Genomic DNA, 15484 nt, shown 5'->3' with positions numbered 1-15484 from the left:
AAATGTACTTCTGCCATCACTACTTCTCTTTCTTTATGTAGTGCTGAGACACAGAATAGGATTTTCACTTTCTGGAACTGGTCGGTGTGCCACCAACACTTCCACTTATTTCCGTTAACATTTTTATGTGACCTAGAAAGCAAAAATTGGTCACTGTCATTTTGTAAATAACATCGGTAGGAGGTATTTTGATGGAAGAATTTGTTATCTTCTGTCATGCAAAATTAGAATCTTTGTACAGAATTTTAAAAAAAATAAAGGCAAGCAGAAAAGAATTCAAAGAAAATTGAGTCTCTCTGGAGACATTAGCCATTACAACTGTATAGAACAGAAACTGTCATTGAACAGTCCACTGTTCTAAAGACCTTACATTATTTAGAATCCCCAAAACTACCAATTAAAAACAATCAGTGAAAAGAACACACACACATATACATACATCCGATATTGTACTGCCATTTTTTCCTATTCCTGTATTTCCTGCCCATGATATCAGTTTTTCCCAGCATTCTTTTCTTGGTTGTTAGATTTAGCCAAACTCAGTTCCATGTTTCAATTTTTTTTCTATACACAGAAAAAGCTTCATATTGAGTAAGATACCTCCAAATATTTGTATGTGAATATTTTTCTTGAGATTTGTAGCATTTTATCCAGATTAGGGGAAGTGGGGAGGATGGAGACAGAGAAGACAGGCTTGTGAAAAATGAGGAACAAGCTTACAACAAAACTGCTTACGAAATTAAGTTTTTCTGTTGTTAGTACATTAGTACATTAGTATATTTCCAAGTCTAACATCAATCCAGTATTTCTTCACAGAGAGGTAAGCATTTTTATTCTTGCCTTATGGATCATTAACATAAGTATTATTATTATCAAGCTACAGAGATAAATCCTTGAGGTCATAATTTTTTTTCAAAAAGTTTTAAAATGTATTATTTCCATATGAAATATTTCAAGGAAAGGCATTTCTTATAATTTAGACAAAATCAATATTGGTTGGCTAAATCATATTTTCTATTTATTCTTATTGCACTTCTTCAGGAAACTGTGAGGAATTTATACTGTTCTCTGTTCACTTATGGTTACAACAGTACCATTGGACAGGTTAAGAAGAGAAGACATGGAAGAAAATAAAAGAATGTGACAATTTTAAGGCCACCCAAGTTATCAATAGCTGTGCTCCAAAGAAGCCATCTGGTCTGAAGCACAGAGAAAAATCTTTGTCTTTTTACAAAAAGAGGAAGTTTCTTAAAGTACAGCTTATGTCATACTTGGAACTCAGTAAAAATTCAAAAGCCAGTAATAAAATACAATACTGAGCTATCTAAGCTGACCAATTTAATTATCTAATTTACTGTTTGAAGTAGGACTATGATACAAACCCAACTAAGCCAAGGACATCAATCCCACTGACTTTCCCAAGAAAAATGCTGCTGTTTATAAAAGTCTATATAGCCAGATGTGAAAGAGAAATTACATTCACCCATTTAATAAGTTAAACCATTTTTTACTCATATATAACATTTAACATGAACTAATTATAAAGGCTGGGTTCCCATAACACATTAATGCATAGGAAAACTAACCCATTTTTTTTTTTAAACAACTGTATCATATCATACACATAATACTGTACATGAATGCAGCATAGTGTTCTTCAGTTTAGAGAAAAGGCACAGATCTGCTGTCTGCTTCAGATGGATTGCTTTGCCAGCAATCTTGAACCTTCTCAGTGTATAATTTACAAATGTGTACAACAAAATATCAAAAATCACTTATAAACAAGGAAAGATTGCATTCGGAAATGCAATGGAATTATTTTATTGCTTTTGTTTTGCTTAGTTTTCCATTGACTCCACCTGAACTTCTAAGTGTATGTTTATCGTAAAGATTTATATTTATATCACAAATGCACATCTGTAATTTTGTGGGGGACTATGGGGGACTATGGGTTAAGAAATATGGCAAGCACATTTTTCTCCTTCCCATTTGGCATTTGTGTAACATTAGCAGCTGTCCAAATATATGCGTGCAGTTTCCATCCTGTCTTTTGTTAAAGTGAATTCATTAAGTCGGATTACCACAATTTCCACCAAAACCTTTGGCTTTTTAACTTCCTTTTCCAGGAAACAAAAACAGCCAAACAGAATGTGCAGCCAGTTCATTTCTTCAGCCAAACTGATGGTTCTGAGCTTTAAGTAGTTTTCCAGCTCGGAGGTCTACCTACAGTGATTGGAAGAATGTCTCTTTCCACAAGTACTTAACCTAAACTCCAGGATTTTCTTGTGCACCTTTTTTTTCAAGGTCTCTGCCAAATGAAATCCAGCAAATAACCATAAGTGAAAGGGCCTTTTCAGCATTACTTTTATGGTTTTTTTGAACTGGTAAGTATTTTATATATATATATATATACATATATCTTAAATAATCTATTTTCTATTCCTGGACTTAATATATATGATAGTCTATAAGTAATATTAGTCAAAGAAATAATGTAACTGCTTTGCTTTCTATGTTTCTAGAATATCCAGAAGATTCAGAAGAAAAAACTCAGAACATTTTTCCATATGAATCAATTCACCCACCCTTTTATTTTGCACTAAAGTGTAGAACCAGGTTCACATAATTCTTAACTACATAGAAAACTAAACCTCTTTTTTTGCTAAGGGATGTCCCAAATGATGTCATATATGCTATCAAAATGTATGTCGTAGTATTGCTCCAGGAATCCAAAATGGTTCTATTTCACTGTAAAGCCTAGATGCTTTCTGATCTTCTTGCTTTTATCCTTTTTAAAAAAAAAAAAAAAAAAAAGCAAAATCTTTACACATACTTACTTTCTATAATTATTATTATTTCTCCAGCTTCCTGATTAAACCATGAATGGAAGTATCAACGCTTCCAACTGGACATCCTTCTCTGGGGAATGCTATCGAGATACGAGGACATCTCATGTTGTATTTCCAATTTTGTACAGCATTCTTTTCCTTGTGGGATTTTTACTGAATAGCATGGCTGTAATTGCTTTTTTCCAGATTCCAACCACTTCAAGTTTCATTGTGTATCTTAAGAACACCGTAGTCTCCGACTCCATCATGACTCTCATGCTGCCTTTCAAGATTCTAACAGACTCAGAACTAGGATTTTGGCAACTTAAAGCATTTGTTTGTCGTTTTTCAGCTGTAATATTTTACCAGACCATGTATATAAGTATTGTGCTGCTTGGACTTATTTCCTTAGATAGGTTTCTCAAGATCATTCAGCCCTTTGGGAAGTTCTGGTTGCACAAGATCACTTCAGCTAAAATGGTCTCATGGTTTGTCTGGCTCTTCTTTTTTGTCCTCTCCCTGCCCAATGTGATTTTGACAGACCGCGCGGCTACATCTCTCCCAGTGAGGAAGTGTAGTTTATTGAAAAGTGACTTGGGACTGAAATGGCATGAAGCTGTCAATTACATCTGTCAAATCGTCTTCTATACTGTGCTGTTTTTGATGTTTCTATTTTATGTAATTATTGCTAAAAAGATTTATAGCTCTTATAAAAGAACAAAGATACCAGAGTGTAAAATTAAACAAAAAGCCAAAAGTAAGGTATTTATAATTGTAGCTGTTTTTTTCATCTGTTTTGCCCCTTTTCATTTTGTTCGGGTACCTTATACTATTAGCCAAAGTGGCCGAAGAATGGGTTGTGTTAAACAGAATCAGTTATTCATAGCCAAAGAAAGCACTCTCTGGTTAGCTACTGCAAATATATGTATGGATCCCTTGATATATGTATTCTTATGCCGGAAATTTATAGAAAAAGCATTTTGTTTTAAATTACAAAAATCCAGGTGTATAATTCAAGAAAGTCCAACCCTGGCACTGGATACTGGAATATCTACATAGATGTTCAATTTTCAGTAAGTAAGTGTTGGAAACTATTTTTGAATGCTAATTGCAGGCTATTAATAGAAAAAGATTAAATAACATTCCTATATGATTAGCTAATATGTCATTGTATCTCAATTCCTGAGTTATTATTTTCTGATGTGGGAAAATAGAACTATGCTTGTTATTTGAAGGTGCTTCAGAGGCAAGACCACAGTGCTGTTATCATAGTCCTTTTTTTTAGAAAGTTTTTTTTTCTTAAAATGAAAATAGACTACCTGTGTTTAGTGCCATACTTCGCTCCACAACAGAATATAGATCTGCACTCCAAGGCTTTGGATTTAGACTGTGTACTTTCTTTGACCATTTTGGTTACTATCAATTCATTCCTATTAAATAGTAATTTGACTGGGATTTTTTTAATAATCATTTTGGTTGTAGATAAATATTTCAGTATTCTCCCAAGCATTTAAAAAATAATTGTCCTAGTATTCTGTATTAGTATATATTGCAAACGTCTTGTGATATATTATGTAAACCACCTAGAGAACGGTGTTTCTGAGTGAACTAAATAAATGTTGGAAATATATATATATTCTGATTCTTCTCAATTCTATTTTGGGAAACAGTCTTTATGGGTTTCTACTATTGCCCAAGATGTGCCTGGTTGGTAATACTTCATTTCCAAAATGGTTATGATTTTAATCTTTAACATTGCAGTGAACTTGATCCAGATTACATAAAAGGTTATCTTTACATATACCACTAAGTCCCCATGTTATTTTTCTCAAGAGAAGTCCTTTTTACTTGCTACAAGCATTCCTGGCCCTTAAGATTATGCATACAATATGAGGACTTTTTTCAATAATCACCTCCAATTTGGGATGAGTTTCCACTGGATCTTTGTAAAGCTGTTTTCTCCCTTCCTTGAAGAAAACATTTATTATTATTATTATTATTATTATTATTATTATTATTATTATTATTATTATTATTATTATTATTATTATTATTATTACTACTACTACTACTACTACTACTACTACTACTACTACTACTATTATAGGTCATCTAATCCAACCCCCTGCTCAGGTAGGAAAAACTACACCATTTCGGACAAATGGCTGTCCAGTCTCTTCTTAAAAACTTCCAGTGTTGGAGCATTCACAACTTCTGGAGTCAGGTTGTTCCACTGATTAATTGTTCTAACTGTCAGGAAATTTCTCCTTAGTTCTAGGTTGCTTCTCTCTTTGATTGGTTTCCATCTGTTGCTTCTTGTCTTGCCTTCATGTGCTTTGAAGAATAGCTTGACTCTCTCTTCTTTGTGGCAACCCCTGAGATATTGGAACACTGCTACCCTCCCTTCTCTTCATTAAACTAGACATACCCAATTCCAGCAACCATTCCTGGCTTTCCTTGAACTGTATTTTTGGGAGGTTGCTTTTAGTTGTCATCATTCCCCTTTTTAATTTTATTTTTACTGATTTTATCTGTTTTATTATACTTTTTAATACTATGTACATAGCTTTGAAGTGGTTCAAGCTTTAGATGAAGCCTAAAGAAATTTCTAGAAACCTGTAATTACAAACTGATACAAATCCATTTCTTATTTCCATAAAGATTAGTGAGAGAAAGGCTAATAATTATCATCATAATATACATTTTTAATCAGAGTGATCAGATAGCTAACAAGTTATTATTGGGGGTTTTTTATTCTAAATAAATCTGCTTTAAACAATATAAAATAAATAATTTTGACATATATAAGTGTTATGTCTATCCTACATATTAAATTTAGAGGATAATCCAATGTGAGTTTTCTCAAAAATAATCTTCTGTTTAATAGAAATTACAATATATTCAAATAAGCAAAAACATAGACCTATAAAATCATACAAAGGCAATGTCATGCTACTCTAGAAATTCTTAGTAATGTCTACAGTAGGTGGTAATTTTAGGGTTTAATGTAACATAACATCTATTTTACTGAAAGGCACAACAACACAACACAAGGCAGTGTGGAATCTGTATTACAAATAGTCCTCAATTTAGAACCATAATTGAGCTTGGAATTATGGTTATAAGTCATTGCGGCACCAAGTGACAAACTTCAAAGTTACAACTGTATTTTTAATTATAGTCATTAAGTGAAATGCTGCAGTCATTAAGTGAATCCATTTTCTCTAATGCATTTTTTGCTGGAAACTAGAAAGAGCCTGATGCTGGGAAAGATTGAGGGCAATAGAAGAAGGGGACGGCAGAGAATGAGGTGGCTGGATGGAGTCACTGAAGCACTGATGGACTCCAGAAGATGGTAGAAGACAGGAAGGCCTGGAGGAACATTGTCCATGGGGTCGCGATGGGTCAGACATGGCTTCGCAACTAACAACAGCAACAACAACAAGAAATACATGCTAGAAATCAGCCAAAAATGTTGCAAATTGTGGCCAAGTGACTGCAGAATGTTGCAAAAGGTTATAAAGTGAGCTAGGTGCCAAACACCTAGAATATAATCATAGAGGGTGCGGCTGTTGCAAGTCCAAAAATGGTTTGTAAGTAGCTCTGGGAAGGCCCATTGTAGCTTAGAACAATTGTTCTGGTTGTTTTTACTGGAAGATGAAAAGACTTAAATGGGGGACCAGATTAAAAGGACAGCAGATATAACAGAATAACAGAACTGAACCTTGGAGATCTTCTAGACCAACTCCCTGCTCAAGCAGGACACCCTATACCATTTCAGACAAATGGCTATCCAATCTCTTCTTTAAAAACTCCAATGGTGGAGCTCCCACAACTTTTGAAGACAAGCCATTCCAGAGATTGTTCTGTTAGGAAATATTTCCTTATCTCTAGGTTGGCTCTCTCCTTGCTTAGTTTCCCTCCATTTGTCCTGCCTTCAGTGCTTTGGAGAATAGGTTGCCTCTTCTTCGTGGCAGCCCCTCAAATATTGGAACACTGCTAGCATGTCATCCCTAGTCCTTTTTTTCATTTGACAAGACATACCCAATTCCTGCAGCCATTCTTCATATGTTTTAATCTCCAGTCCCCTAATCATCTTTGTTATTCTTCTCTGCACTTTTTCTAGAGCAGAGTTCCCCATTCTTTCCAGCTCTGTGGAACGGTGGGGGGCGGAGGTGATGGTTCCATGCTAAGTGGGCTGTGAGCCATGAATTGGGGACCCCTGTTCTAGAAACTCAACATCTTTTTTATATTATGGCAACCAAAACGGGATGCAATATTCCAACTATGGTCTTACTGAGGCATAACATTAGAATGCTAACTTTTGATATCTCCAAACTAAATCCATAAACATCAGAAGATGGTAAACATCTGTTCACAAATGTTAATAGCCTTTTATGTTTCTCTCAGTATGAGATTTGCATATTCAACCTTCAGAAATACGTCTATAATACATAACTGAATTATACTCTATGTCTGTTGCAGGCCAACTTATATTTAAGCACTTTGTATTGTACTATGCATTTTGAAAGAAGTCATCGGGAAAAATCAAATATATATTTCCAGATTTTCTCCAATTATTTCTAGACCTTCAAAGCTATTGGTAGACCATGGAGAACTTTGCAGTACATTTAAAATACAGAACAATATGTTTTATAATTATATAATAATATTTATGTAACATATATTTTATAAAACAAGCTATTTTTTCTAATTTTCTAATTAGGAATGTAATTTTCTAATACATTTGTTTTTCTTATTTGCCTTCTTCATTTTGCACTGCATTTGATACTTTCAATGAATTGTGTAACTTAATATGTACATCTAATCTTTTCAGATCAAAACATACATGCTCCTATTTGGTGAGTTCTGTTTAGTAATATACTTGGCATAATATTAAACAAGTGTTATCTTGCACATTAAGCTAAAATCTATGGTCATGTTCTGCAAACATAAGCAGCTGCAGTTTAGAATTAGGACTCCTTTATCAGAGATCCTAATGAGTGAAAATTAAGGACAATCAGTCTCATTAGTTTGACAGACAATCTTTCAAAACCATTGTTCCAGGAAAAAAAGCAAAATCTTCTTAGAAGTTACCTTCTACCATTGCAATATTTCATGCTTATAAGAGATAATACTTTCGTTTTATTGAACTTGAAATATGAACTTGAGCAATGAAATGACAATTATTATTATTATTATTATTATTATTATTATTATTATTATTATTATTATTATTATTATTATTATTATTATTATTATTATTATTATTATGCTTATTTAAAGAACATCATACTGTTTAGAAAAGATTTAAAGCCATGTAATCTTTTCAATTTTTTATATGCCAATCTATGCCTGAAAAATTACCTAAGATAATGAAAATGAAAAAAGGATATATATAGAAAGGAGAAAAAAACAAGGAAGAATAGTTAACCACGGTTGGAAAGAAGATACTAAGAAAGCTAAAATTCAAAATAAATTGATATTAGGGAAACAACCTATAAAAACATTTTATAAGTAAAACTTTTAGGCATTGCCTAAAAAATAATTAATACCATGATCAATTTATAGGAAGTTTGATTCAGACAAAAGGGAGACATTGCACTTTGATTATTTCAAAGATCAAATTAATGTAAATTTAAACTTACTATTAAAAATAATCTATTATTTATATCTGTAATTCTATATTTTATGTCTGCGAAAACAGGTGGTAATAAGCATAAATCAGTCTTGAAAACAATGGAGTAAATTATTGTTGTTAGGTCCTAGACCTAGTGCTTTTCAATACAGTTTATTAATAATTTGATTGAAGTGGAGAAAATGCTTATGAGCACTGCAGCTGACTCAGCTGGAATTAACTAGTGAATAGATTAAAAGAAATAAAATTTCAAGCAATCTGGATAAATTAGAGAAATGGATTTAAAAATAACAGTGCAATTTAACAGAGGCATATGGAGCCATCACTAAGAAAACACACACAAAAAGCACAGATATAGGAGATACATAATTTGGTAACTACATTTGTGATAATATCTTTCAAAAGTAACTAATTGTAACTAAATTTTCTGCATCTTAAATTTTTCTCAATCTCTCTCCTTTTTACGGAAACAAAAAACAAAAAAGGAGAAAATGTTCACATATCAGCTTAAGGTAACTAAAACAGCTTTTCAGAATGGCAATCATACTGTATTTACATCAAACAGCTTCACAGATAAAAGGAGGTATAATCTTAATTCATTATCAGAAATATTATTTCATATTTATGAATTCAAAATCAGTTTAGTACTAAAAGCCAAAACAGATTGTGCTGCTAGCTGTGCTTTTTCATTTCTTTCATTCTTTTCAAGAAATCTGAGAATTCTGAGGCATTTCTTATAAAATGAAAAAAAAAATGAAATTCTGATGCTAGGATGAAGGATGTAAATTCAAAAATGATCAGGAAAAACATCTCTTTTGCTCTATGTCAATCTCAAATCCTGCAAAAGGCTTCCTTCCTTTTTAAAAGCAGTACTATCTTTGGTTTGTTGTGAAGAGAAAAAAATCATCTGTTGCCTCCAGAGCTTTGGCAAGAAGGGGTGAGGCTCTTTATTCTCTTTAATTCTTGTTCCTTTCACCAAGTTCCAATTTGTTTTTACACTTGCAAAAGTGCACACTGTTTGTACTTTTTTCTTTGAAACTAGAGTAAAACCTCTCTCTAGTTGGGCATTCCCACGATGTATGTCTTTCCATTGCATAACTTAAGTATTACACACCAATTAATTCAAATTACAAAGCAAAGTAAACAAACATTCCAGATGGTAGGACCTATTTCACAATAGAATTAATTGCATCAGAAGATGATGGACACTCTATCACTAAAACTTTTCAAACACAGGCTAGAATCAGTCCTAAGGGATGCTGAGCAGTGGCTTTCTTATATTAATGGGAATTGAACTGTATAATTGAGAGCCCTTCCAATTTTATGATTTTTAGAAGTTTTGCAGTCCACAAAGTATACTAGCATAAAGTACACAATATCATTCTGCTATACATTTGTACAGACTCACATCTGTTTAGTTGTTCTTTCAATTGTTATCATCATTTGCCTTTTCCGTATTTTACATTTCAAAAAATTGTGGTATAACGCCTTTAAACTATCCTTCCTATGGCAATATCCTTTTTTTTATTTATTTTTATACACATTTTATTGGTTTTTTTAATTTTAACATCAAAGTGCTCAGGAAAACACCGTGGTGAAAGGGTAATCAATCATAACAAAACAAGTCATATATATATATAACTAAAATTAATACCTTAAAAAAAATAATAAAAAATTCCCCCCTCTATTTCCTCACATGATATAACACATTTAGTTTAATCTATTTCTTCTTAAAATTCAATCAATCCACAGAGTCATCCCTACTATTGCATCTACATAAATCACTCCTGCTTTTAAGCTCCACTAATTTCAATTAAAATATTCCAATTGATCTTAAACAAACATATTAATAAAATTTTGGGTATCCCTTCTACAACACATATAATATTCCAAGAATAACATTCTAATATTTTCACATATATTCCATATCTTAATTTAATACATCATTAATTAATACCCTTTCTTCTCTTATCATAGATCTCTCTAATTCTTCTGCTATTACAAAATAGTTTTCTATATAAACAGAGTAAAACAAAACAAAACAAAACAAAAAGTTCAACCTGTTAAGTAAAATTTAACTCTCAACCAAATTAACTATCGTATCTAAGACAAACATATTATTACACCAATTATTATCTTACTGCTTTCATTTACTCAATTAGATTGTCAGATCAGTCCAAATTTCTAAAGCCTTTTTGACCCAATAATTAAAATTTTAAATCACATTTTTAAATCTCTCTGGCTTTTTTTCTATACGAAGCTGGTTTCCGTAATGTCATATCTATGTCATCAAATCTCAGTATTTGAGTACTAATGTTTATCAACAAATCGATCTGATCAAGATTCTCTTCCCCTTCTTCCAGTATCATATAAGCAATATAGTCCATTTTATTCCATATTATAATTTCAGCTTGATTGTCCAGGTTGTCATAACTTTCAATCGATCGTATCTGGCTGTCAATTCCTGTTAATTTTGGCAATGGGATAACTTCACTTATAGTCATTTTTTTGATCTTCTAAGTTCTCCATTTGTACATAGACTTGTGAAGTATCCTCTGTAGTAGTTAGTTGATTTATAGAGTAGTTATTTAAGGTCTCAATCTGGGATTTTGGGTCCAGAACTTTTCTAAAGTTCAACTGATCAGTGAGTTCTTCTATCTCAAATTGTGTAGACTGTTGCATATAAGCTTCTTCTTGGCCTGTAGATTGGTCTTTTAAAATTTGGGGCTCAGCTTGTGATTCTAGAAGATGGTCTTTAGTTTTTGTCCATGACTTCATCTCCTCTGTCATTTCCAATATTTTTTCCAATATCAGCTCATAATCCAGTCCAGAATTCAATTGATCAGTAACTTCTTCTTCCATCTCAGATTGTGTATACTGTTGCATATAGGCTTCTTCTTGGCCTATAGGTTTATCTTTTAAAGTTTGAGGCTCAGCTTGTGGTTCTGCAAAATAACCTTTAGTTTTTCTCCATAACTTCATCTCCTCTGTCATTTCCAATATTTTTTCCAATATCAGCTCATAGTCAAGCTGTGGGTAAAAGTCTTCTATTTCCATAATAAAAGAGTCTTTTAATCTTTTTGTGGAAACTATATTTATTAAGAGTCCATATACATCCGCCTCCACACAAAACCCACAGCTGTTTCCAAGCCTTTATCTTTTCTTCTTGTTAATTCCTGAAGTAGTGTTCTCCCAACACCAGGACAAAGACATTAGAATTGCAGTAGATATTTTTGCCACAAGATGTACTCAGTAAGCTATAAAAGGCTTTTTTTTTGCACATTAAAAGCCTTTATCTCATTAAGAATGACAACGAAAGAGACAGAAAAAAGCAAATATCTTCAGTATAGTAAATAAAATAATGCTCTAAGTTAGGAATCTTTCCAGGGATGCCCAATATCCAAAAGGTTTAGAATATAATAAGCGCTATCTTGTAGTTTTGTTTAAAGTATTTTTTTCCCCAAACAGACAGAAGCTGCTTTCTTAGAACAGGGAAGTCATCCAAAAAGCAAGCTCTTTGCAGGAAAAGTAGTTCAGAATGGAGAGAGGGAGGAAAGGTCTCACCCGGATTCACCATGGTGGTTATTTATGCTTAGATAATTTTCTGACTTCAGCTGGCACAGCGAAGTAATCGGCCATTTTACTGACCAATCTTCTTCTCCATTGGCCCTACGGAGTTAGCTCGGACTGTAGGGGGAGCCGCCGCTCCACCGCAGCCGAGCAAAAGCCTCCTCGACGGTGGTCGCCCCTCCAGGGCGATTTAAGACCCGCATAAGGGTCTACCGGTAGAGAGAAAACAGCCAACGAAGAGCAACAGCTCTTTGTATGGCTGAAGGTACCGTGATCCGGAAGCAGAGGTCGCAATATCCTTTTATTATATATCTCACACAAAATTGGTGGGAAAAGCTCTATTCATAAAATATTCAGGCTGTTTATAGGTAGTCCTCGGCTTACAACCATTTGTTTAGCAACCATTCAAAATTACAACAGCACTGATGCAATGACTTGCAACTGGTCTCACACTCACAATGATCAAGTGTTCAAAATTTGGACACTGGCAACCAGCATGTATTTACAATAGTTGCACTTTCTGGGGTCATGTTATTATCACTTGTGAACTTCCCAGCTGCCTTCTGATAAGCAGTCAATGAAGGAAGCCAGATTCACTTAATAACAGCATAATTTATTTAAGAACTGCAGTGATTCACTTAACAACTATGGCAAAAACGGTGTAAATCAAGTGTGACTCACTTAACATATGCCTTGTGAGTTGAGGATTGCCTGTAATTATTTTGCATTATTTATAAAAACAGATGTGCTACAGTAAGGCTGTTCCTTAACAGAATTGATTAAAACTATAAGTCTTCTTTATAACATAATTTCTCTGCAGGGTATAATCTTATCTGAACAATAAAGCTATGAATTTATTTTGTATAATTATTTGTTTATGAGTATTAACTCAAATTCCTATAGCAATATGGTTATGTAATCAGAAACAATCTTGGCACGCAGAGCTGCCTCTTCAAATAAATGCAAAAGTACCAAATATGAACGTTTAATTCCTCCATTATCAGCATGAAGATAATCTCACACTGAAACATATTACCATCAAAACAGAAATTATTGTAAACAAACTAGGTATCTTGTGAACCATGAAACTTCAGTACATCACTTGCACTGTACATAATATGCATTATTCATACCTCTAAGGATTTCAAAAATCTGAAAGGATAATTGAAAAAGAGTTGGTATTTTTGGAAGGAATATAATGAAAAAGTGTTGACAAATACCACCAGGCCTATGTATCAAGACATGCTCAAATATTAACTATGAATAACTCCTAGAACAGCATGACTAAGAAAGGAAGAGGCTATTGCTGAATGACAAGAAGTAGAAGAAGGCAAGTTAAATAGCCACTGAATTAGAATTATGCCTTATGTACACCTTACATGGATTTAACACTAGCAAACAAATGCTAGTAGTGGCCTTTGCTAATATGAGCAGATGTCATCATCAGCCTACAATGTCCAGGCAATGGCAGAAGCCTTCCGTTCCTTGTTGTGGCTTGAAAAGGTTGGCTGAATATCAATTATCAATTATCTCATTTATTGTTTACTAGCTGTACCCAGCCACGCGTTGCTGTGGCTCAGTCTGGTTAAGCTGTTTTTCAAAAAAAGCATGTTTTTACCTGTCACAGGTGTGACATCTATATAATAGTAGGTATATAAAAACACGTGCATATTCGAATGCAACGTTGTGTCAAAATTTCAAAGCAATCGGTGAAGAACTTTCGGAGATTTAAGATTTTGAACAAACGAACATTTACATTTTTATTTATATAGATTTTATATTAGGAAATTGGAAATTCTCAGTTTAATGCAACCAAAAGACCCATATGAAGACCCAATTCCATGTGAGCAACATACAAAGGATAGCTTGTAAAATGTATGCTAGCAAACTATAATGCATAACAGTACAGATATTCCTCGACCAAAATTGGACCCAAAATTTCTGCTGCTAAGTGAGACATTCATTAACTGAATTTTTTATGACTTTTCTTGCCATGTTTGCTTAGTGAATCACTGCTATTGTTAAGTTAGTAACATGGCTATTAAGTGAATCTGTCCTTCCAATTGACTTTGCTTGTCAGAACGTCACAAAAGGTGATCACATGACAGGATACTGCTACCATCATAAATACAGTTGCCAGTTGGAAATGTCTGAATGTTGACGACATGCTACAACAGTTGTAAAAGTGAAAAACACTCATAAGTCACTTTTTTCAGTGCCATTGTAGCTTTGGATGATCATGAAACGAATGGTTGTTAAATCAAGTATTACCTATAATCAGCCCTGCTGGGAACAAATAAATCTCATTTATAATGTAAAAGATTCAAGGAGTAAAACTGCAGGAGAGGTTGAATGATTAAAGTATTTTGGCAAGAACAAATGTGAAATGTATATAACTTGAGAACATAAGTGAGATATAGACTTATTGAGTCAGCAGTGGGAGGGTTTAAAAACTAAGTAAGAGTTCTATTTCAGAAAGAGAGTGACAAAATAAGTTTATTATGATAAGCAAAAGAACTATGAAAATATGGACAAGTAATCCATATAAACAAACTCATATTAAATATCTTTAATATTGTTACAATTATGAAATTTAAACATTTTTGTCACAAGCAAGGTCAACTTTAGGCCAAAACTGAGCAGGCTCTCGCTTAGCATACCAAAATCTAGGCAATATCAACACCACCTCTTCATCTGAATCATTACAAAGTGCTAATCTTCACATCAGCAGGATGTGGAGTCATCAGTCAAGGGCATCTTGCACTGGTCACAAATGGCTCAGTGGCCACACCAGCTTTTACACACTTTGTTAAGGAACACACTCAAGAGAGGAGGAGGCTTGCAGGATTATCTGGTGGAGGGGTCAAAAAAGTCAAGATAAGTCCGGTAAGGAGTCCGGTAAGGAGAAGGGCGGGATATAAATTGAATTAATAAATAAATAAATAAATAAATAAAGATAGTGGACACAACTGATTGATGGAGTTAATGTCCCTTCTTAGGATGCCCAGGTTGCAATTTCACATCTGGGATTTAACTGATCTGAACATTAATGCTTGCAAACATAATATTTAGACAACTTGTAAGTAGCAACCTTGTATTTTCTACTGAAAGACTCTGAACTTTTACTGTTTTAGTAAAAGTTTAGTAAAAGTAATGCCATCTTGATACAAGTTTGTCTTGCTTTTCATCCAACAGATCCCAAAACCAACACATTGGTTTTTAAGTATTACCTCTAAACTGGATAATATCTCTTTCCAGTTCACTCCCATGCCATTATTTATTCAAGAATTCTTGCTAATCCACCTTATAATACAAATGAAATACTACTCTATATAGATTCTCAACTACTGTATCTACTTTGTATTTGGCATTGTTCTTGTTACTAATGTCATGATGTTTTCCATTACCTGCTGACTGAGTTTAACAAGACTTAGCTTGTGAGCTGGCA

At 33.4% G+C, this 15484-nt stretch overlaps 2 protein-coding genes across 2 annotated transcripts in view; one reads left to right on the top strand and one right to left on the bottom strand.

The window, feature by feature from the left end:
- The window catches only part of MED12L (mediator complex subunit 12L), a 161612-nt gene that overhangs the window by 57701 nt on the left and 88427 nt on the right, over nt 1-15484 (bottom strand).
- Nucleotides 758-4449, top strand: P2RY13 (purinergic receptor P2Y13). The gene is made up of 3 exons (XM_015814318.1): nt 758-820; nt 2127-2384; nt 2865-4449. The coding sequence occupies exon 3, from the start codon at nt 2880-2882 to the stop codon at nt 3885-3887; it is 1008 nt and encodes a 335-aa protein (XP_015669804.1). The 5' UTR covers nt 758-820; nt 2127-2384; nt 2865-2879; the 3' UTR covers nt 3888-4449.

This window comes from Protobothrops mucrosquamatus, unplaced genomic scaffold, assembly GCF_001527695.2.
Source record: "Protobothrops mucrosquamatus isolate PMUCROS unplaced genomic scaffold, P.Mucros_1.0 scaffold237, whole genome shotgun sequence".
Lineage (NCBI taxonomy): Eukaryota > Metazoa > Chordata > Lepidosauria > Squamata > Viperidae > Protobothrops > Protobothrops mucrosquamatus.
The sequence above is the reverse complement of the archived record's forward strand: the minus strand, read 5'-3'. Positions and strand labels throughout refer to the sequence as shown.

Coding starts and splice junctions, on each gene's coding strand:
- P2RY13 (XM_015814318.1), top strand. CDS start 2,880: ATGAATGGAAGTATCAACGCTTCCAACTGGACATCCTTCTCTGGGGAA.